This window comes from Pygocentrus nattereri, chromosome 10, assembly GCF_015220715.1.
Source record: "Pygocentrus nattereri isolate fPygNat1 chromosome 10, fPygNat1.pri, whole genome shotgun sequence".
Lineage (NCBI taxonomy): Eukaryota > Metazoa > Chordata > Actinopteri > Characiformes > Serrasalmidae > Pygocentrus > Pygocentrus nattereri.
The window spans coordinates 22,600,874-22,624,757 of record NC_051220.1 but is presented as its reverse complement, the minus strand read 5'-3'; the positions used below and the strand labels follow the sequence as shown (position 1 = coordinate 22,624,757).

The window sequence follows — 23,884 nt, the reverse complement described above, 5'->3', positions numbered from 1 at the left end:
CAGTGACTTACTTGACTTTCACTTGATTGTCTGCTTGATTGACTGACAGCCACTTTCTGCAACAGTTTATCCTGAACAACGACGTGACTTGCATGTGTTCATCCAGGCTAGCCGCTCCGTTAATGTGCGGGTTCTACAACTCCCCACTGCCCCCCTATGAAATCGTACAATGGTACGCGCCGAGGGCGCCTCGTCTGAATACGCCCATTCTGCGCTCTCATTGGTCAATGCTGAAGCAATCACCGCTCGTCCGCTCTGTGATTGGTGCGCCGCCGGCTCGGGCCGTGTGGATGCTGTGACCGTAAGGTTTCCCGAGCGAAGCATCTGCCTGTGTCTGCCTGCGGGTGTCAGCGAGCGTTACCGTCAGACAGCGCTGAAGGTGGGCGAACACGACTGTTTAGTGTACAACAAAGGAGGTAAGCGAATAGCCTTTATTGTATTTCACACATTTCTGCAGATAGGATGGATTATTTTGCGGATATAGCGGGCAGACGCCGGCGGTGCTGAATGACAGAGTCCAGAAGTGGAGCCTGTATTTTTCTGCCGTTTTGATTCTTTGCCGTAACGTAACGTCATATATTGGCCGTCGCTTCCCACCCGAAACCTGACTCGTCCTGCAGGCTCGTTCTTTGGTCCTGCTCAAGCGCGGTGTAATTTCACTTGCACCTTTCGGTCCCATGTCGAGCCCATCAGCCATAAACGTGATTGATGAAGGCTACGTCGAAATGTGATCGTCGTAATCTGATCTCGCAGACGGAAAAATGCTAAAATAGGCATGCAGTCCTGCTTGCTCCGCGTTACACAGTCCAAAAACGTCGGCTTGTCGAGGTTTGCTGAGAGCATCCTGCGTCTCCATTAATGGAAGGGCTTGGTCACCCCTTTGTGTGTGTGATAGGCTCCATAACATCCAAGTGGGATGTGCCCTCCATCTCCACTCTCATTTAGCTCCATGGCACGCTGGACATGTAATATCCGCTTCCATCCATCTCTCTGCTTTCTGGCGTGGTGAGGTACTTTTGCCACGTCAAAGCGCCATTCTGAGTGTAAAAGCTGTGTAAATGTTTTGAACGTCCACACTGAGGCGGGCAGCCGCTCATGAAACATGGCACAAGGGCCGACACCGTGTCAGCCCGACATGATCGTTTTCCTCACTTTATTTTTCTGCAGTGACAGTGATGTCTCCCAGAAGTGCAGGATGAAGTTCTTGGCCACTCTGTGTTGACAAGAGAGCTCTTATGTATCGCATGGAACATGCTAAATTCAGGAAATGGGTCATGGTAGAATCAGCCTACATAAGCTATGATGGGGAACAAATGCATGACTAATGTGTCTTTAGGCCTTTTGGAGAGAGCAGGGATGTAGCCTATGTAGTGTAATGCTGTTGCTTTCCTAATATAGTTCAGTCTGAGGATGGCTGAGGACACACCCATCTTTGCCTGCTCCCTTGGCAACCACCCCCTCCCCTTCCCCTCCCAATCAGGGACGTAGAACAGGAGGGGGGGCCGTCATGCTGTGAATTTGCCGCACCCACTTGCCATGGCAGTGGCATGCTCACTACAGGGCCTTGAACATAGAGCACCAAGAGGGAAGTCAGCAGTGGCCGCCGTCCCATTTCTCTGCTCGAGCACACCTGCGCCCCTCTGCACGCTACGCCCCATGTAATCTGGGTCAGAACTGCCCTGACTCGCGGCATCATGATTTCTTTATAAGCGCTGACGCTGCTGTTCGCCTCTGCCAGATGTTATAACTCACTGGATGTTGTGCCTGTGGGTTGCACAGTTTGCAGCATGGAGCGTTAAGCATAGCAGCTCCACAGATGTGCTCACCGATTACATTTGAACACACATATGGTATTGATTTTCTGCAGGGCTTAGTCAGAGTGACTGGCCTGAACAGTAATTAGAGACAAATTATTAGTGCCGAGCATGAAGGCACAGTGCTGAAGTCCATTCTGCCTCAGCTCTGATATTCCACACTGTGATTATGTTCTGTGGTTTTAAGCCTCGCTTCTGTCCAAAGTAGCTTGTGACATGCCAGAAATCAAATTTTTCTGAATCAGTTCTGAGTCCAGTTGAATCCTCAAATGTGGGAATCGCCTTCCAACCCTGTGGTAAACACGCTGGGCAGACCACATGTGGAAAAAGTGGACAGACCACATGTGGAAAAAGTGGAAAACTTTCTTTGCAATTTAATGGTCTCCTATGTGATCACAGTGCATTTTGCCAGTTTGAAAGACTTTCATTTAGATATTTCTGAGAGGGATGTTAGCAGCAAGTTGTGTTCTCCCACTCTCTTCTTTCTTTCGTGTAGGTAGAATCATGTCTTCTGGCTCTGCGATGGTGCGTATCCTTATAAAGGGAGGCAAAGTGGTGAACGATGACTTCACCCAGGAGGCTGACGTGTACATCGAGAATGGCATCATCCAGCAGGTGGGCAAGGAGCTGATGATCCCGGGTGGTGCCAAAGTGATCGACGCCACTGGCAAGTTGGTGCTGCCTGGAGGCATTGACACCAGTGTTCACCTGCAGGAGACCTTCATGAATGCCACCACCACTGACGACTTCTACAGCGGCACCAAGGTACAGTGCTTTTGGAGTTAGTGATACACTTAAGCTGTTAGACTCCTGTTTGATAGTCCACTGTCACGTATCTGCAAATGTTCAAATTGTTGGCAAACTATCTGGTGAATCTCTGGTTGATTATCAGCAGCATTAGAGTTAGAATCAGCGCTAGAACTAAAGTTCCATCTTTCAGGTTGCAGTTAAGCTTGATAGGGTTCAACTATTTATGCTACATTTTCTAATAGGTTTTTCATCAAGGTTGTTAGCTTGCATGCGTTAACACAGTGATATGAGAGAGGAATGGCTACATTTAAAGTGCAAAAGTAACTTCACGTCCTACACAGCAGCTAGTATTGCCCAATTTGGTCCCATTATTAAAATCTTGGAGGAAATCTTATGGAGGAAAGCTTTTTTCACAAATATCTGGCACTGAAGCAGACATAACACCAGAATTTTGATTTTGGTTCCACAACAAGGGTGGTATCACAATACTTGACACTGAACACGATTGCAAAAATATATACTTTTTGTTACAGATTTATTACCATCTAAATTTCACATTCAACCTCAGTTTTATCAATAAAATACTTCTGAACTGATATATATATATATATATATATATATATATATATATATATATATATATTCAGTTTGCAGAATGCATATATATAAATATATATATTCAGTTTGCAGAATACATACATATATATATGTATATGTATGTATGCATTCTGCAAACAATAAAATAAGCATATGCAATTTGATAAATCTTTAGAAATCTTTAGGCAGAGTGAAGTGTCAGTGCAGTGTTTGCTCAGGGTTAACCTCTTAAAATCAATGCAAACTGGTTGAGGTGTATAATACAACTTTGGGCTGTTGACAGGCCCTGGCCATTTAAGGGGTTAAATGGAAAAAATGTATCCAAAGTTACAACGTCTTTATGATATTGTAATATTGAAAAAAGCACTGACTTTTCAACACACTGAGCAGCTTTAAAGCAGACCACACGCCACTCGCTTCTTTGTGAAATCTGATCCAGAAATCTGTGGAATTCTATCTTTGGAATCAAGGTCGGGTCCAAAGTAATGGTAATAGATTGATTTTTGTTTCTGGCCTGCACAGTTGTGGAGCTCTCCCATCTGCTAGGTTCTTCTCATGTATCAGCTCAGTGAGTGGTTACTTAAGACAGTAAGACTCCAGCCTCAGTTCTTCACCCACTGTGATTATAAAATAGAGGCTTATACTCAGGAATGCATAAAATCTACAGAGTTTGATCCTCAAATATGTTTCACATGGGAGTCTGCTTTCACTGCTTTCACTGCCTGATGTCACGGATTAAAAATAACTTTTTGTACAGCAGAGGTGCTGTTAAAAACTGCATCTTTGTTCTATTTTAAACCCAAAGCCACAGTCGCACATCTTCTCTGGGCACTGCATACGCTTTGAAATAGTTGAGGAATCGAGACGTGGATGCAGTAGCAGGCTGCCCTGTCTAAACTAATCCCATGGTTCACTTAGCAAAAACTGAAAGGCGACAGCAAGGAGTGTACACTGAGGCCATCTCAGTGAACCTCAGGGTATGATTCACCAGGCACCACACACACACACACACACACACACACAACGTAGACTTACACAGACGTACACACTCTCAGTCTGAGTGTTGAGAGTGTTGAGATGACAAATGAATCAGTTGTTATCTGAATTGTGCTTGTTAGCCACTGGCGACACAAGTGGTATTCACTGCACAACCACAACCCCACCCCCCCACCCGTCACCGCCCCAACATTACTGCCGTGAGTCTGGCCAAGCACACAGACAAATGCAGATCAGATTCTGTTGCCATAGATACGGAGGGGGAGCTGCTGCAAAGACTGCTGCAAAAGCTTTTCACTTGCACCATTGTCCTGCAAGACAATAGTGCACAAATCCACGCCTCTTTCTTTGGACACTGTTCCATTCCACTGTGCCAGCTGACAGACTGAAGAAGACACTCACATGCCATCTAATTATACAAAAGTTGATGTATGTCATTATTCATTCAAGTTCAGTTGACTGTACTATCACTATTTACACTGCACAGATATAGTCTAGTAAAGCTACTGTACACTGTTGTGCACTGGACAGTGTGCTGTACTATTATTTTATGTAAAAGGAGAAATTGCACAGTTTTTAAAAAACGTCTGCATAATTTAATATTTATTCAGACTGGTTTGAAGTTTTGTTTTGCAAGGAACGCAGATATAGCCACTTTTATTACCGTCCAATGGCCAGTGAACCTACATCTACAAATTTTGCTTTTATATATAATGTAATTATGAAATAGTGGGAAATCTGAAAGAAAAAAAAATCCATGAAAATACACTTGAAGATGTTGGTTAGAATCCAATATTCTTACATATACACTCTTATGTTTGATCTCAGTACCATTCTAGAAACTTTTACAGCCATATGTTTTTATGTATATGCCATCACAAAGTTAAGTGTTTGTGCCTTAATTCTTAATGTACGAATGTTTCGCCAACTGTTTAAAATCAACCTCATCTAGTAATTTTTGCTGGTTGAAATGCTTAATTATTTGAAATCTTTGGTAAGTTAAAGGTTATTGAAAGTAAAATTCCTGCTTATGCGTCATGTAAAAAAGAGAATTAACTGTGATAATGTCTTTGTTTTAATTGTCAGGCGGCTCTGGCTGGAGGCACTACAATGGTGATAGGTCATGTGCTGCCTGAGAAAAACGAGTCTTTGCTAGATGCCTATGAGAAATGCCGTTCTCACGCTGATGCCAAGACCTGCTGTGACTATGCTCTTCATGTTGCTGTCACCTGGTGGGGTCCCAAGGTACACAGTCCCTATTACTTAAGCCTTTAATCCTGAGCCCAGAAGCGGCTATTTCTGGAATTTAATCTTCTTTTTTCTATTGTTATTAATGTTAATTCCATTGTTGTTTTGATTTTGATATGTCAGGAACATGATTTAACAAAGCTAAAAATACATTGTGCTTTATTTTGTATGTATTGCATTGTATTGCATTGTATTGCATTGTACAAATACACACATTTCTAGGAATGTACTACATTTCAGGTGCTTTTTATTCTTACTCTGGAGATATAATTTAATAATAAGGCTTTTGCTATCTGAATTTTATTATGAATTATGAAAGTATGTAAGTACTCACTCAAAAACTATTATGGTGCATCCAACAATAAAAGCAACAATGTGCTTCTTTTATACAGTGATAGAAAACATGGCAGTACACACAAATCTCCAGTTCCACATTCTGATACATTTCACTGTGCCTTGTGTGGACATGCACATGTCTTAAATACTTCAAGAAGGGGGTTTTAATAAGTTGAGCAGCAATTTGCCAAAGTCTCTAAATGTGTTGGTGAAGACATACACAGTTCTCCTGTTACGCCAAATATGGCCGATTCTAGTTTTGCACTGAGGGCTAATGTAGCTATCATATATAAGTTAAACATATATCCCACCAGTTAGCCCTGTGTAAACTGTGTGTCTAAATTATCACATGCTTGCCTCAAACTATGTTGAATGTGTTGAAGTACCTATGTTGAAGTACCTCAGACATATTTACTTATGTGGTGTCTATCACTGTATAATATATTATGTTATCCAAGAGTGGGCTAGGTGATGGTATTTATCCTTCTTCTGATAAATAATTACATGGCAATTTGTTTTTCTGAGTATATCATGGATATCATCAGTATTTAAACAACGCTGACCAACTGCATGTTTCACTACTAAGTGAGCATACTTAAGCCTGTGTAATCGGATGTTATGCAGCACAGTATGTGAAGTATTAAATAAAAGCATTGTTTTTAATAGTGATTTTACAGTTTTTTACTGCTTTTTTGTCTGTTTCAACTTATTATCAAACCTCAGACAAACTTAGTATTGTGATGAACATCATGTATCATAAAAATATCTTGGAAGTATTGTGATGTTATATTTTTGTCATATTGCTCATCTTACAGGTGTCTACAAAAATGGACACAAGTAGAATCTATCTTGAATTCTCTTCATTTTTTTATAGATAGCATTGTCATACAGTGTCAGAAACCACATGCACAAGTCTCTTTGAGATTACTCAACAACTGGATGAGGTTTGAGGCAAGTGTGTGATTAGTTAGGCTTGTTACTAATTGGTGGGTTACAAATGTTTTGCCTAAAAAATCTTACTACTCCTTTAAAAACTGGTGACTTCAGTACAATAACTAAACATATTTACCTGTCTCAAGATGTCTGTGCCATGCTATAGTACACCACTTCTCATATGCCTGATAAGTACATTACTTTTTAAAGCTTGTTTGTTTTTGGAGCTTACAGTACAAGTGCCACTGGCAGTATTTACGGTCATATACCAGATGTAGACTAAACAGTTGTCTGAACAGTCTCCTATTATAAGGAACATGATGTGGAAAGTGTGGCAGTGTGTTTCTTTATTTAACCAACATGATGGCATCCCATACATCAGTGATGTGCTTTGTAACCATCTGTGTCCCAATGGCAGGTAAGGGCTCAGATGGAGACGCTGGTGAGAGAGAAAGGAGTGAACTCCTTCCAGATGTTCATGGCTTATAAGGACGTGTACATGCTGAGGGACAGTGAGCTCTTCCAGGCCCTGCAGAACTGTAAGGACATCGGAGCCATAGCTCGCGTGCATGCTGAGAACGGAGAGCTGGTCGCAGAGGTTGGGACTGATCTGTAATATTTAGTATTGAGTATTTATTATATTGTAGGGCTGCATGATATAGACCAAATGCTGTGTTGATATTATATAACTAGATATGATTAGGTTACCACAGTTTAAGAGCAATTTTGTAATATTGTGCTTTTCACACATAATTGTAAATTATTATTTTCAGTTTGCATGATGGTGATTTTAAATTCTCTTACTGCTTTGTCTTACAGTAAGAAACAGTGTCTGAGAGACACACCCATTTATGCACAAATTTCAATCACATAATGTTTTTTTTAAGGCTTCTTAGTTTATCTTTTGCCAGTGAGGCATTTTCAGATAGTTGAAAGGGTATGCATTGATTGTTCTTGCATATCTTTGTCCATTTTTATTTTAATTTTCAAAATAATCGGTAGGTAGTGAAAACCATTTTTTCAATTTCAATATGCGTAGCAGTATATTAAAACTTACTTTGCAATCTTTTATGTGACAAAATAAGCGATTGCCTGCGTCATTTTGACCAAAATTATTTACCATTGACGGGTCAGTGAACTTGAACTGGAGCTCAACCGATAAATTGCCATACTGGTATTACTGGCTGATTTGAGCTAGTTGCAGATAAATCAGTATCGATGTTTATAACAGCTGATAAATGACAATCAAAAAAGAAATGGAAGACAGATCCATGTAACTTTAACCATGTTACTTCATCCTCTGCAACTTCTCTGTCAGTCGAATTGAGCAGAGTAATGTTACCCCACAAATGAGGGTAGACAATAATAAAATAATAAAAATATTCCCATCGCTTCTCCTCTTACTCTAAATAAGCCTGGCAACAATTATGTCAGCCATACCTGCTTTTGCTGCAGTAATGTGAAAGCCAGTACTGTCAGCCACATAGCACTATGAGTGTACGTCTAAAGGTAGTTGAGTGCTGCAGGCTAAGCTGTTGACAGACTTGATTGGAGATTTATTTCTGAAACAGTAGCGGGGCGGGAAAAACTTGATTCTTTGATGCATCACAATGCGGACGTGAGCGACTCGTAATCAATTCATAAATGTCAAAAAATGATTCTCAAAATATTTAATTTATACCGTAATGTCGACAGAACGTAAAAAGCGGAACTTGGAAGTGGGTAAGTACAGCGGCCGGACAGTCTCTGGCGGCACAAAATGAGAAAATCTGACTGGCTCACTGCATTAAAAGCCAGGTTAGGTCAGGAGTTGACAAACCAAATGTTTAGAAGAGACATTTTGTCATTTCAACAAAAATCAAACCATCTTGGGGGCCACAACATTTAATGTCCAATATGTCTCAGTGTGTGCTGATGTCATAGTATAGGCTAAAAAATATAAACGGAAACGCAGACTTACTTTGCTCTGCTTTAAGCTTTAGCTCAGCTATAGTCGCTTTTCTCCTCTTTCCATTGGGAAACTTTTCCTCAGAAGTAGAGCAGCTTATTGTAAAATGTCTCTCAACGTTCGACTGTTTTACGAGGCTGAAGTCGCTTCTTATTCGAATGTTTCCGTTCCACCTTAAATTCTGACTGAGGCACCAAATGTAAATGCAGCACCATTTAAGGTGGAACGGGGGAATTAGAAAGAGAAGCGGCTTCATCTTTGCAACAGTCTGACAGTCTCTCGTTGCAGATTTAACGTACCAGGAAACCAACTGCCCTGCTCATAGATGCGAATAAGTCCATTCTTCTCCAAATGTTTGTCGTAAATCTCTTTGCCTTTTCGTAGATACTAGCCAGGCGAGATTTTGTTGCTATGTGACCTGCAGTCTTTTCAGTCGTTGAGAACCAGGGCATGTTGTTGCATGCTTTAGAGCTGAGATTCAGTGTCCAGTCTTGAAGATATTTTACTGACACAGTGACCCCTGACTCTCTACAACGAGACCAAAACCGAAATTATAAAATCAATGAATTAAACGGGTAGGACGGCTGTAATGTGCTGCATGGACATCGACTGCCACAGGATCTTATTTCACCATAACATATCTCAGATGAGTGGCAGCAGCGTCTCAAACAAGAGCGGTGAATAAGAGCCTTCTAGATCACTTCTATTTGATTTATTAATAAAAGATATTAGAAGTAAATTCATTATGGATCATTACAATTAGTTTGCTTTAAAACTACCTCACACAGTAAGAAAAAAGAAATCCTGTATAGAAAAAAAGATCAAGATGCATCAATAATCATTTTATAATCGCATCACAGCCCTCTAAATCGTAATCAAATCGTGAGGTGCCTTGAAGATTCCCACCCCTATGAAGCTGGCATTTCTAGTAAATAAAGCAGTGGTCCAATTCTCAGTAGCTTGTCACTTCTAAAAAATCTCTGGCAGCATCACTTACAACAATTTATAGTGCTAAAGTAGTTTACCAACACATCTAGCTATTGCTATGTTTATCAGTGGAGAATAACTAAATTTAATGAATTAATGACAGTCAGTGCATTGGAAATTATTAAACTAGAGGGGTCACATATATAAATGTAAAAAATAAATGTAAAAATAAAATGCCAAAATAAGTTAGCCTCTCTCTGAAGCATGTAGTGTGTGTGTTGGAATGGCACTCTTTTGTTAGAACGCAGAAGACATTGATATTCACGTCTCAAAAAGGAGTTCTGGTATAGTTATGAGTAACATGACATGTTCAGATGCTCTCACCTGTAATCTGATTAATCATTACATTTTTTAAACAATAATTAGACGGACGTTTATGGTTTGGAGACTGTGGCTCTGTCTAAAAGACAGGAGGCTGAGCTGGAGGTGGCGGAGATGAAGATGCTGAGATTTTCGTTGGGAGTGACAAGGCTGGACAAGATTAGAAATGAGCAGATCAGAGGGACAGTGAAGGTGGAGCAGTTTGCGAGATAAAGCCAGAGAGGCCAGGTTAAGATGGTTTGGACATGTGTTGAGGAGGAATAGTGGATATATTGGTCAAAGAATGGTGGAGATGGAGCTGCCGGGCAGAAGGAGAAGAGGTAGACCTCAGAGAAGGTTTATAGATGTAGTGAAGGTGGACATGGAGATGGTTGGTGTGAAAGTAGTGGAGGCAGTGGATAGGGCAAGATGGAGGCAGATGATCTGCTGTAGCGACCCCTAAAGGGAGCAGCCGAAAGAAGAAGAATAAGACAGACGTTTATTTGTGTTTGTAACACAGCAGTGTGAAATCTCAAAGTTGCAAGTTTAATTTTAAACTGCATTAGTCATGTTGTCTTAGTGAGAACTCTTAAATAATTGCACATTACAAATGTTTGGGAAAATGTTTTTATGTATTTCTGAAGAAAAAATTGTCTTATATGTCAGATATTAAATCCTCAAATATCGAAATTGAAATACTGTTGAGAAATAGGCCTCTCTTTTCGTCTTTCCAAGGGTGCCAAAGAAGCATTGGATCTGGGAATCAGTGGTCCAGAGGGCATCGAGATCAGCAGGCCTGAGGAGGTACAGTGTTGCCAGCTGAATCTTAATTTGATTAATGAAGTCTTTCACCTCCGATATAGTATTGCCATTGATTATTGATGCCTTTAAGCGTTTGCTGTTCATTAGGTTACAGTAGTGACTTTCGTATATTTCTTACTGACTGGGTAATTTTCCGTTTACAGCTGGAGGCAGAGGCAGTCCACCGAGCAATCACCATTGCCAATAGAGTAAGTAGTGTCTAATCTGTACTGTAGTGTAACAACCATTGGTTGCCTCTGTTGTCTTGAATTTGACAGTACATTTATGTACTGAAATAAAACTGTCACAACCAAAGCATGGTAATACAGATTCTGTCACTCATTGACTGCTATGAATTGGCTGTAATTGACTTTAGACTACTGCTCTTTAAATGAGTCAAGGTAGTTGCTTTTCACTTTGTAACAGCTGAACAGTCAACAGATGAGCATGCCATGCTTTGATTGAGGATTGAGGATGTTTGAGTGGCTCCATCTTACTTAATGTCTTTTGAACTAAGTAGTACACAATCACACAAATACATTTATAGCAACTTAAAAAGGTAGAATGTAACTCCCATGTACATTTACAGAGAGAATTGTTCTACCAGATTTGCACCCATAGTGGAACAGGGCAGATAGGTAGACCTACTCTTACATAAAATTCAAGGTTATTAGTCAGACTGATGGTTTACTCAAGATGGAAGAAGACACATCTGCTGACTTTTAGACCTTAGGACATTGTGTATATTTTAAACATAACAGTACTTTTCTGGTTTAGAAACTGCTTTCTATAATTGAATGCCAAATTATAATAATTGCTTAAAATCAAAAAGTGTTTTATGACATATAAAGACCAGAATGTTGAGTTGTGCTGGACTACAGTGCAGAAATACTTGCAATTTATTCATTTGACTTTATTTGCAACCCAACAGAAATAAAAGTTGGTTTTCTCCATTATGCCAATCCAGGTAATTGCAGTCGCAGTTTCTACATTTTATATATGATCTGACACGTTATGAATTGCCATCAGTAAGAGGCAGATGTGTATAGAAAACACTCTGAACTCTGAACATTGGCCCCCAATTCTCAAATTGGTACATGTCATTGGTACAAATATGTTACATGACAAGTAATGTTAGTACTACAGCTGTTTTTCATAGTCTTAAGGAATTACAGGTTACAGCCTTCTACAGGATTGTTTTTGACTTCATGTCCCTTCATAATCTGATTTGCATTTGGCTCAGAAGTAGTGGTATAATAATACTGTATGCTCTCTTTAAAATAAACCAATTTATCTGCTTACTTTACTGTCCTTGGTTGGTAATGCAGAGTTTAGATCCTTCATTAGTAGGAAGCAGGTGTGATGGCAGAGTGGCCAGTTATTTGTGCTGTTTACTTAATCACGAATAAACACACACACACACACACACACACACATTTCTTTTCCCTCAGGGTCGCGGGGACGAATAAATAGTAAAACATAATTAGACTGGGATTAGGAAATATGAGCACATATGGTATAAGGCAGTTCCAAACCCAGACCTCAGCCCCCCTGCCCCAGACAGTCCACATTTTTACTCATTTTCTGTGTGTTATGAGTTGGTGTGGAGCAAGAATGGGGACCAGCTGGGGGGTCCTGAGAACCGGGTTGGGAATCACTGATCTAAAATTCTTTTCTTGTGATTTTCACTGGCTTTGGTCAAGCTGATTGTAACTGGTTTTCTCTCTTTCTGATATGATGTGGAGCATGTTGTGTTGTGCATAATGTAGTGCGTTCTCTTTATTTTTAATACTTTCAAATGTGGGTCCTTAGGAATCTGCACTAGAATCTGTGCTGATTACGAAATATATTAATGAGGCTGTTAGTCTGTAAAAGTATTACAAAATACATTTCTAAGTTAACGACATGAAGAAACCCTTCGTTATAAGTTTTTACTTAAAGATGTGAAGAGAGATCATAATGTTCTCCAAACTCCATTATTATTATAGTAATGTTTTTTGTGTTGAATGTTTTTGGAATAAGAACATTGAGGGCCAATGGACTGGCTTGTATGTATTGGTGATCTGTGTGGTGTCAACTGCTTAGTATCACAGTACTGTAGACATAGTACATTGAAAAGACCTATTTTTTGGTTAGAGTGGATAATGCTTTTACTTTTATTTCTTTGAAGATTAAAATACGTATGTTATTACTTCTTGATCGCTTTAGGCTCACTGCCCTATATATCTAGTGAACGTGTCCAGCATGTCAGCAGGAGATGTTTTGGCCACAGCGAAGATGCAGGGTAAGACCATCTTACATCTTTAAGCTTTGGAGGTCTAGACATATTATTGTCATTTTGCTTCACTATTTAAAGGTACTTATATAGTTACATAATTAATGACATAGTTATGAATTAATAATGTAATGAATTGAATAAATAATTAATAGATCGTAATGCTACACTACATAACATGTTTAGTTAAAACTGAGTCAAGTAGCATTACTGAATCAGTGGAACAGAACATGCACTTTGCTTTTGTTATTATTGGTAGTTAACTGTGATTCCTAAGGGTTAAGATACCTGCCACCTGTTGGTTTCTTTTCCTTCTAATGCAAAGTATGACAGAATACCACCAACAGACAACAGTTATAGGTATAATAAATAACAATGCATTGCTGGTATTTATATAGGAAAAGTGGTCCATGGGGAAACAACCACTGCCCATGCAGTTATAAACGGTCTTCAGTACTACCACCAGGACTGGGCTCATGCTGCCGCTTACGTCACTGTGCCCCCACTGAGACTGGACCCTAACACACCCAACTTCCTGCTCAGCCTGCTCGGAAAGTAGGTTCCATTTTAGCATATATATGGTACATAACCTCAGCATGTAAGAAGTGTTCTTAGGGAAAATGTTACTAATTGCTCTCGCACCTCTCTCTGCTACTGCAGTGACACTCTGAACGTGGTGACATCTGACCACCGGCCCTTCAACACCAAACAGAAGGCCATGGGTAAAGATGACTTCACTAAGATCCCTCATGGAGTTCCTGGGGTCCAGGACCGCATGAGTGTCATCTGGGAGAAAGGAGTGGTATGTTTCATGTCTCATAGCATTTGCAGTGCAGTGAGTTTTTTAACTCTCACAAGTCATTCATGATGCCCAAAGCATTTTATTATTACACTAGAACGAGTAGAAATTAAATAGGTTTGGGTTGTATTTATTTATTTGTGGTCATGTTGAATTTCGCAGGAGTTTTTTGACCTTGTCATATATCTTTACATATTAACACACAGGCTTAAAAAGAAGGTTTTGGTCAATGTTAATATTAAACTGAAGATATGATGACTCCAGTAAATAATTCACTTACATTCTCAGAAAACACCTCCTTCACTAAGTTTTGATGGAGTTCTTTTTCAACATGCTTGCAATCATCAGACTTCATCCACTTGCGGAAAGTATTCTTCCACACATTGTGTACACATTACACATTTACTCCAAAACAGTCTCCAATTAAAGTGTAGCTTTAAATATACAATATGCAATTTTTAGATTTTTACAATTTTCTGCACAATTTCTATGTATTAGCTAAGTTTAACATAGTGAGTGAAAAATGCCACATTTGGTTTATTTTCTATTGTTTATTGTTGCCCTGTCCAGACAACCTGTCCAGCGTGTTTCCTGCCTTAGAAAATGTGTGTCTGTGTATGTTTGTGTGTTTTGTTGTTGTTAAATTGAAAAAGAGCTAAGTTTTTGAAACAGTATGCAAAGATATTGAAGTACTTGATTTGTTAAGATATCAGAACAAGGAACCACAAGGCAGACGTGCAGAAGAGGTTAGTTAGCCAGTTCATTTAGTCTACTTGTACTCTAAGGCTACAGGAGGCTAGCTTAATGTTGAAGTACTGTCACACACTGGTTAAGTAACTAGCTACCTAACCAGCAGTCACTCCCGTTCTCAGCCATCTTTATGCATTTTAAGGAGATAAACAGCATTTATTGTGTTTGATAATATAGTCCCTATAGCAGGCTTAGTCCCAGGGGTGAGGTAGGTTTGGGGGGTGTGAGTGTGTTTGTAGTGGACTAGTCTAGACAAAAGTCTAATGCTGAATTTTGTTCCAAGTCCATCCCTGCTTTATAGTTTATATCAAGAAGATTGAACTTTGCTTAGGCTTTAAATCACTGTTAAAACCAAAAATTCTTCCCCAACCTACATAAGTAAACTGGCTTATGGTAATGTCCATGGAAAAAAACAAAACAAAAAAATAATACTAATGGGGTACTACAAAACATACATAAAACATAAAATACTTCATGTAATTGGAATAATTTGGCCATATGGTGGCATTACATCATCATCTTTGAAAGAAAGAACAGTTCTCCCCTGGGCAAAAACTACCATTTCAATCCATTTACTGTCATGATTGATTTGAGTACCATGAGTCTGACTGGTGGACAGTTTACTCACTAAACGTGTGCGCACAAATGAGCAGCAAACCTACGGATCAAAGTTACTGATCACAAAATAATGTTTTTCCGGACCGTTGAAATTGCAGTCACATCATCAAATTGCATAATAACAAAATCAAAACATTCAGTGTTACATATTTAAAAAACTAATGTGTTTAATACAAGCATTGTCAGGTCATCATCCCAGTTGATGCCAGTTCCTATAATATTAAGGTATTAAGGTAGAATTTAGGATGATGGCGACCTTCATGTCTCTTTTAGAATTTGCATGCCAGGGCCTTCGACCTTCATCACTCATAACATCGAACATAAAGCTAAAGACCATAATAGCTGTCAAAGCCCATCGTGTTCCTCATTTTTTTCCTCATCAGGTTGGAGGGAAGATGGATGAAAACCGGTTTGTTGCTGTTACAAGCTCCAATGCTGCAAAGATCTACAACCTGTACCCCAGGAAAGGCAGGATCATCCCTGGAGCTGATGCTGATGTGGTGGTCTGGGACCCAGATGCAACCAGGTATACAAAACAATGGGCAGAACACTGTTTAGTTGATGATCCAGTATGAATTAGTGTGGATTGAATTAAACAGAACTGGAAGTTATTTACAGGTAAAGCTACATGAAATATAATAGCTATGAAAATGAGAGCATCTTCTGTATGTAACTCCTGTTCCATAAAATCTGCTCATTGTGTAGGACCGTCTCTGTGACCACACAGTGGCAGGGAGGAGATGTAAACCTTTATGAGGGTTTGCGCTGTCATGGTGTGCCGCTGGTCACCATCAGTCGTGGCCGTGTGGTGTATGAAAATGGAATCTTCACCTGTGCTGAGGGCTCAGGAAAGTTCTACCCCCTCCGGACCTTCCCAGACTATCTCTACAAGAAGATGGTGCAGAGAGAGAAGGTACTGTCAAAATTCTGTTAGTGTTTAATGTGAAATGGTTCATTGTAGAGACACTTACCGACTCTGTTTTTTTTTTTTTTGTTGTTGTGATAGGAGCCAGGGGTTGCAATGCCTGCAACACAGTTGTTGCTAGTTTATTTATTATTCAAAACCTGTTTTCTGAGTTCTTGTATGTAATGTTGATAATGGTATAAGGTTTTTTTTTCATATTATTTTGCCCTACAACACCCTGGATGTATGTTTACACCTTTTTTTTAAAATCCATTTTAGGCCAAAACCTTAACTCAAAACTCATCTCAGAAATCAGGCAGCATATTTATAATCATTTCATGTAATACTCTCTGTGAGGTATAGCATTTAGTGGCATTAAACTCCTTGGGTGTCTGGTTCCTGTCACCACCACTGTGAACGATTCTGACTCTGTAACATTCTATGTAATGGTGTATTTTACATCAAACCACTCCTTATGACTGATAGAATTATGCAGAAGTTTTGTTAAAAATAGGTGGAATTCCCTTTTAACCCCTTAAACCTGTGGAAACTATGGAAGGACTATAACTCTGCAGATACGGACAATGGTTGTCATCTACTGTAAACAGAATAACTAAAAGAAATGTGTTTGTTACCCTTGAACTGTACTCTTACATTCTTCATTATAATAATTACATACATCGCTGTTTCCCAAAAAAGTTGGGAAGCTGTGATTTTATGTAAATAAATACAGAATGCAATGATGTACAAGTCATTTGAACCAATAGTATAGAGACAGCATATCAGACTGAGAAATTGTATTGTGTTGTGATTTATTTTTAATTTGATGCCAGTAACACATTTTAACAAAATCAGAACAGGGGCAACAAAAGACTGAAAAAGTTGTGTAATTCTGTATGCAAAGGACAGACTGCATTATAAAAAGACATGATCCAGTAGTGGAAATCACTGCATGGGCTCAGGGACACTTCTGAAAACCACAGTCTGTGAAAACAGTTTATCCACAAATGCAACTTAAAACTCTACCAAGCCGAGAAGAAAACATGATCAGCACCAAAAATGCTGATGGCCACTCTGGACCCGAGGTTATTTAAAGTGGACTGAGGTTAAGTGAAAAAGTGTCCTGTGTCCAACTAATCAGAATTTGAAATTCTTTTTGGAAATCATGGATGCCATCTACTCTGGGCTAAAGAGGAATGGGACCATCTGGCTTATCAGTGCACAATTCAAAGGTCAGCATTTGAGATGGTATGGAGATGCATTAGTAAACATGGCATGGGTGACTTTACATCTGTGAAGGCACCATTAATGCTAAACCCTATATACACATTTTGGAGCGACAAATGCTGCAATTCAGATGACGTCTTTTTCAGGGAAGGCCTTGCTTGTTTCAGCAAGACAATGGTAAACAATGTTCTATTACAACAGCATGGCTCCATAGTAAAAAATTCTCGGCACTAAACTGACCTGCCTGCCATCCAGACCCGTCACCTATTAGAAGATGTTGTGTTTTATGGAATGAACAATATGGCAAAGAGACCCAAACTGTTGAGTAGCTAAAATCCTATATCAAGCAAGAATGGGAAAACATTTCACTTTAAAAACTACAGCAATTGGTCTCCTCAGATCCAAATGCTAAGAGTGTTGTTAAAAGAAGAGGTGATGAAACACGGTGGTAAACATGCCCGTCTCAAATTTTTTGAAACGTATTGCTGGCAATATAAATTCAAAACATATTAAAAAAAATTCTCAGTTTCAACATTTGAATTTGTACTAATTTCAATGAAATATATGATTTAAATGATTTGTACATTACTGCATTCTGTTTCTATTTACATTTTGCACAGCGTCCCAACTTTTTGGGAAATGGGGTTGTACTTTACATGCTAGTTTCATTCAATTACTAGTTACATGATTACTTAATCATTCATATTAGTTACTAAATTTTAAGGGGGTAAATTTAAGCCTAGAACTTACAAGAGGCTCAACTGCAGTTTTGTTAAAGTTCAAAGTGTAATTACTATGTAGTTATTGTGTTACTGCTATTGTAGATCATCAGTTCTGCAGAGCTTATGATTTCTCTGCTTTAGCGCACCTAATCTGACCCCTCAGGTAGAATAAGTAGATGAATCAAGTGTGTTGGCTCAGACCTCTGATTTTCCAGAGCTGGAAGTGAGTAACTGACCTCAATATAGAGGATTAACATGGTGTGTTCCTTTCCCATTAGTGCCAGGCTCTGAAGGGAGTGGACCGTGCTCCCTACACAGGGGATGTGGCTGCAGTGCAAAACTCAGGAAAGAAGGAGACGGCCCCTACGGTTGGAGACTTGAATCCTCGTCCCTGCACCCGTCACGGAGGAATGAGAGACCTGCATGAGTCCAGCTTCAGCTTATCCGGTACTCCAATCTGGTTTATCTCTGGAAACTGCTAGGGATTGTTTTTGGCCACAGATTCTGATTTGCGTCCTTTGAATATTACAACCCCAATTCCAATGAAATTGGGACGTTGTGTAAAACATAAATAAAAACAGAATACGATGGTTTGCAAATCCTGTTCAACCTATATTCAATTGAATATACTACAAAGACAAGATATTTAATGTTCAAATGGATAAACTTTATTGTTTTTTGCAAATATTCACTTATTTTGAATTTGATGCCTCAACACGTGTCAAAGAAGTTGGGACAGGGGCAACAAATGACTGGGAAAGTTGAGGAATGCTCAAAAAACATCTGTTTGGAAGATTCCACAGGTGAACAGGTAAATTAGAAACAGGTGAGTGTCATGATTGGGTATAAAGGGAGCATCCCTGAAAGGCTCAGGCGTTCACAAGCAAGGATGGGGCGAGGTTCATCACTTTGTGAACAACTGCGTGAGCAAATAGTCCAACAGTTTAAGAACAATGTTTCTCAACATGCAATTGCAAGGAATTTAGGGATTTCAAATCTCTGCAAGTAAGCAGCAAGGCAGAAAACCAACACTGAATGCCCATGACCTTCGATCCCTCAGGCGGCACTGCATTAAACACCAACATCATTCTGTAATGGATATTACCACATGGGCTCAGGAACACTTCAGAAAACCATTGTCAGTGAACACAGTTCGTCGCTCCATCTACAAGTGCAAGTTAAAAAGCGAAAGCCATATATCAACAACACCCAGAAACACCACCGGCTTCTCTGGGCCCGAGCTCATCTGAGATGGACTGACGCAAAGTGGAAAAGTGTCCTGTGGTCTGACGAGTCCACATTTCAAATTGTTTTTGGAAAGCATGGTCATTGAGAGGAAAAGGACTGTCTGGATTGTTTTCAGCGCAAAGTTCAAAACCCAGCATCTCTGATGGTGTGGGGGTGTGTTAGTGCCCATGGCATGGGTAACTTGCACATCTATGAAGGCACCATTAATGCTGAAAGGTACATACAGGTTTTGGAGCAACATATGCTGCCATCCAAGCAACGTCTTTTTCAGGGACGTCCCTGCTTATCTCAGCAAGACAATGCCAAGCCACATTCTGCACGTGTTAGAACAGCGTGGCTTCGTAGTAAAAGAGTGCGGGTACTAGACTGGCCTGCCTGCAGTCCAGACCTGTCTCCCATTGAAAATGTGTGGCGCATTATGAAGCACAAAATATGACAACGGAGACCCCGGACTGTTGAGCAACTGAAGTTGTACATCAAGGAAGAATGGGAAAGAATTCCACCTACAAAGCTTCAACAATTAGTGTCCTCAGTTCCCAAACGCTTATTGAGTGTTGTTAAAAGGAAAGGTGATGTAACACAGTGGTAAACATGCCCCTGTCCCAACTTCTTTGGAATGTGTTGCAGGCATCAAATTCAAAATGAGTGAATATTTGCAAAAAACAATAAAATGTATCCATTTGAACATTAAATATCTTGTCTTTGTAGTGAATTCAATTGAATATAGGTTGAAAAGTATTTGCAAATCATTGTATTTTGTTTTTATTTATGATTTACACAACGTCCCAACTTCATTGGAATTGGGGTTGTAAGTATCTGTCATATACTGATCCAAAACTTGCATTTTAGTAGATAAGTTGCACACTTCGAGAATACTAAAGCTACTTAACCCAGTGCTAGATGCTAGGAAATGCTAGGCTGCTAAATAGTACAAAATGCTACAGTTAAATCCCTTCAAAATATTTTTGGAACTTGCATAGAGTGACACAAACTGGTGTGTGTTTTGAGTATTAACAACTGTTATTACCATTTTATACTGTTGATTATATTACTGTAATATTTGAGGTCTAATATGCAAAATAGGCTGCTTCTTTTGTCCAACTTTGAAAGCAATGTTGCTCATACCACTAAGTATGCATCTGCATACTTGTTACGTGTTTTGATGAAAGGCAGCTACTAAAGGCCAGCTGAAGGGAGTGAAATTGAATCTCAGTGATTCCAACATAAATTTGCATTTTTGAGATCATCCATTATGGTCAACTGCTTCTAGGTTTTTTTAAACCATTTGTCAGATATCATGGAATTTCCTAAATGTCTTTCCTTTTGTGTAATAGAGTTTGATATAGTATACAAACACTGCTAAAGTTTTAAATGTGCCATTCACTCCCCAGTTCATATGGTCCGTACATGAAAACTAAAGTGCAAAATCAGTCCATTTAGAATGGACTGTTTTTGTGATGTCACAAATACCAACACATTTACATTTATCTGCCTGTTCAGCAGTTTCGCTCTGCCTATCAGAGACATAAGCCTAATACGTTTACATTTATCTGCCTGTTAGTTCTGCAGCTAATCATAACTTGAGATCTTTTGCATATATCAGTCATAAAAGAACAATCACCAGAATAGCCTGTTTAATTGTAAGGGATAAAGAGAAAAAATGAATCAAGACTGCTTCAGGTATGCAAACCTACACAAACATTAGTGTACATAAGTGAAAAAAGAAAAAAAGTGTAGGACGTGGACCCTTTATGTTGTGAACATGTGCCTTATTGTTGCAAGTTGTGGATAATGTCTGTCTGCTTGATTTCCACAATCAGCAGTCTAGTCTATTGGAACATGCATGTCTGTTGGCTCACAGATACAAAGACTATTGAACTTCGGTATTGACACAGAATTTAGCGATGTAGCATTTAAGTAATTCTGTCAGTGATATATGGGTACTAAATTTTAATACCAGTATGTTACAACATACCTTGATCATCTCTGATGCCATCAACTCTGATCTTTCAGATTGGAATTGGACATCACCAGCTATTACTGCACATAAGCTATTGATGCACAATGTGCAATATGTGTATATTGTCACTGTTGGGACAAAACCTTCTTTATTTATTTTTTTTATTTTAAATTGCCAGGTGCCCTTTACAGTTTGTTAAAATTTGAGTATGAGTGTACCAATAGAAATCTTCCAACATCACTTGGAAAGCCATATTCTCCCATTAAATTCCATTTCTAACTTCCATTTAAATTTAAGCAGTTTTTTCCATCTCCTGTACAAGTTCAAATTTTGGAGGTGCAAGGTTTTATCCCATCAGTGACAGTGACATCATGAACTGTAGCCACCCATTAACAGATACCATGCAATTTACAAGACTTTCTTTCTGACAGGTGTCCAGATTGATGATAACATCCCAAAGAGATCTTCCCAAAGGATTTTGGCTCCTCCTGGTGGTAGATCTAGTGGCATATGGTAACATCAGCTGCTGCTATTTTTGGATCCACTGAACAACTAAACCTGAAATTAAACACCTAAATATTATTTGACGACTTCACATCTGACCGAAATTATTTTACCCTAGTCACTTGCTACAAGCGTAACTAAAAAACCAAGTGTTGTTAATGGTATGAGGAGAAAAGGCACTATATATGCTGAAGGAAAATGGGAAAACAAGGTATCAGTGTGTTTCTAGCGCATGTGTGGAGATGTGAGAGATGTGATTATTGAAGCATTACACAGGCATTTCTTTTTTAGTTGGTTAATCTGGTCTGGCTGTTGTTTGATTAAATAAAGTATGGTAGTGGTGCAAGTAACTTAAGCTATCTCCTGATCTTGTCTACTTTATCATTATACTGATAACAGTGCACTGTGATATGCAACAGTTAAAAGATTTCTAAAAAAAAAACAGTAATTTGGACGTTTGGCAGAAAATGGAAAGAATTTTATATTACCATGGTTAGAGGATCTGTAACAATGTATAATTATTTAACCACATTTTTTAATTGTCTGGGCACATGATTCTGTGTTTACCTCAGTGTTTTATCTCTGGAATTGCACTTATGTACAGTACAACCCTGCCTCTCCATTTGTTAAACTGTACACCTGTTGTGGTCAAGTAAAACGTTTTCAGAAATGATGACGCTCCTCAGCTAAATATTAAGTTGCAACCTCATCATCGCTTTTGTATTTGATGTTTTAGTGTACTTGTTTTTCGTTTCTGTTTTTTTTTTATTTTATTTACCTGACTGTTGACTTGTGGGACTTTCAAAGGCAGTTTAAGTGATCAAATCTTGTTCTTGCCATGGCATCAGTTGAAGAATTGGTGTATCAAATGAAGAATTGGTGTATATTTATTTTATTCTTTTGTTGATGGCTTGGCATGTTTTTTTCACACTACACGGTGAGTGGTGACAACAGTGTGTCCCTGTGCGGTAGACTTGTATTGTGTCACTATTTGAAAGTATTATCGATAGCTAATCATTCTTACATTTGCTAAGGGTGTTTACGGTCATTTAGCACAGCCCTGTACCTCCCACAAATGTGAATGAACATGATTGCCATGTTTACAGAGTCACATATCAAGCTTGATTTTCCCTTGTGTGTTTGATTGCATCTTGACAGTGTAGTCACTGTCAAGATTAGGACTGCCTAATGCCTAAATGAGCTCATGGTTCCACTGATAATGCCAATAATGTTCTCAAGCTTTTCACAAACGCCTGTGCATTCTCTTCAGCTGTTGTCTTATGAGCACTTCAAATAGTTAGTTATTTCAGGACTTGTTTGAAAGTAGTAGAAGGGACCGTTTTTAAAGACGCTTCATCACATGTTCACATTCCAACTTTTTCCTTAGAATAATACGATTTTTATTTGACGTTAATAAATTAACACTGTGCAGTTGAGAGAAGCTCTGGTTTTCAAGTCATGAAAATAGCCTTCACATTTGTAATATCCCTTTGTAAACCACAGTAAAACGTCTCATCTTTCCCTGTAATGAATGACTGAATAACCACTGAAAATGGCCAAATAGTTCACAAACGTACAGAAGTGGTAGATTAAAAAGACATTCACTGCAAATATGTGTCTTTTACTGGTTCTTGTTCCACATGCCTCAGTAGTTTAGCTCAAAGCATTGGGAGACCCCACTGTAGAGATTATGTGACTTAGTGTAATAACTAAGCAGTAAAAACGTCACAGTAAAACACTCCAGCAAAAACAGTAGGACATAGATTTTTTATTGGTGCTGAATATTCATGTATGTGTGGATGTTTATGTTTCATTTTGGATTCAGTACATTTTTCAACCTTTTTTTAATCTAATGTATGTATGCACTATAATTGTATGTATGTTATGTTCCTCTCATGAGTACAAATAAACCCTGTCCAACCTGACATCTGATACTTCTGATCTAGAGATGAGGTTGCAGCATTCATCAGGATGCAAACTTCCAATGGAGTTCAGTAGTGCACTATTTTTTATCAAACGAATACAATTGCTAGAGTCAACTGTAACGTTGGGTGGCCAACATTACAGTAAAATTAACAGTATTAAACCATGTGAAACTACCACATACAGAGATAAAGACACGGCCATATAACTACATGTGATCCACATTAGCTACCCGAGGTAATTC

General features: G+C 39.0%; 1 protein-coding gene across 1 annotated transcript; it reads left to right on the top strand.

Annotated features, from left to right (window-relative positions):
- The first annotated feature begins 264 nt into the window (after positions 1–264).
- On the top strand, positions 265–23,642 carry dpysl5a (dihydropyrimidinase like 5a). Its single transcript, XM_017694466.2, has 13 exons — positions 265–416; positions 2,311–2,579; positions 5,244–5,402; positions 7,093–7,272; positions 10,645–10,713; positions 10,875–10,919; positions 12,919–12,994; positions 13,384–13,540; positions 13,646–13,787; positions 15,536–15,678; positions 15,858–16,065; positions 18,284–18,452; positions 21,645–23,642. The coding sequence occupies exons 2-13, from the start codon at positions 2,319–2,321 to the stop codon at positions 21,728–21,730; spliced, it is 1,695 nt and encodes a 564-aa protein (XP_017549955.1). The 5' UTR covers positions 265–416; positions 2,311–2,318; the 3' UTR covers positions 21,731–23,642.
- The last annotated feature ends 242 nt before the right edge of the window (positions 23,643–23,884 follow it).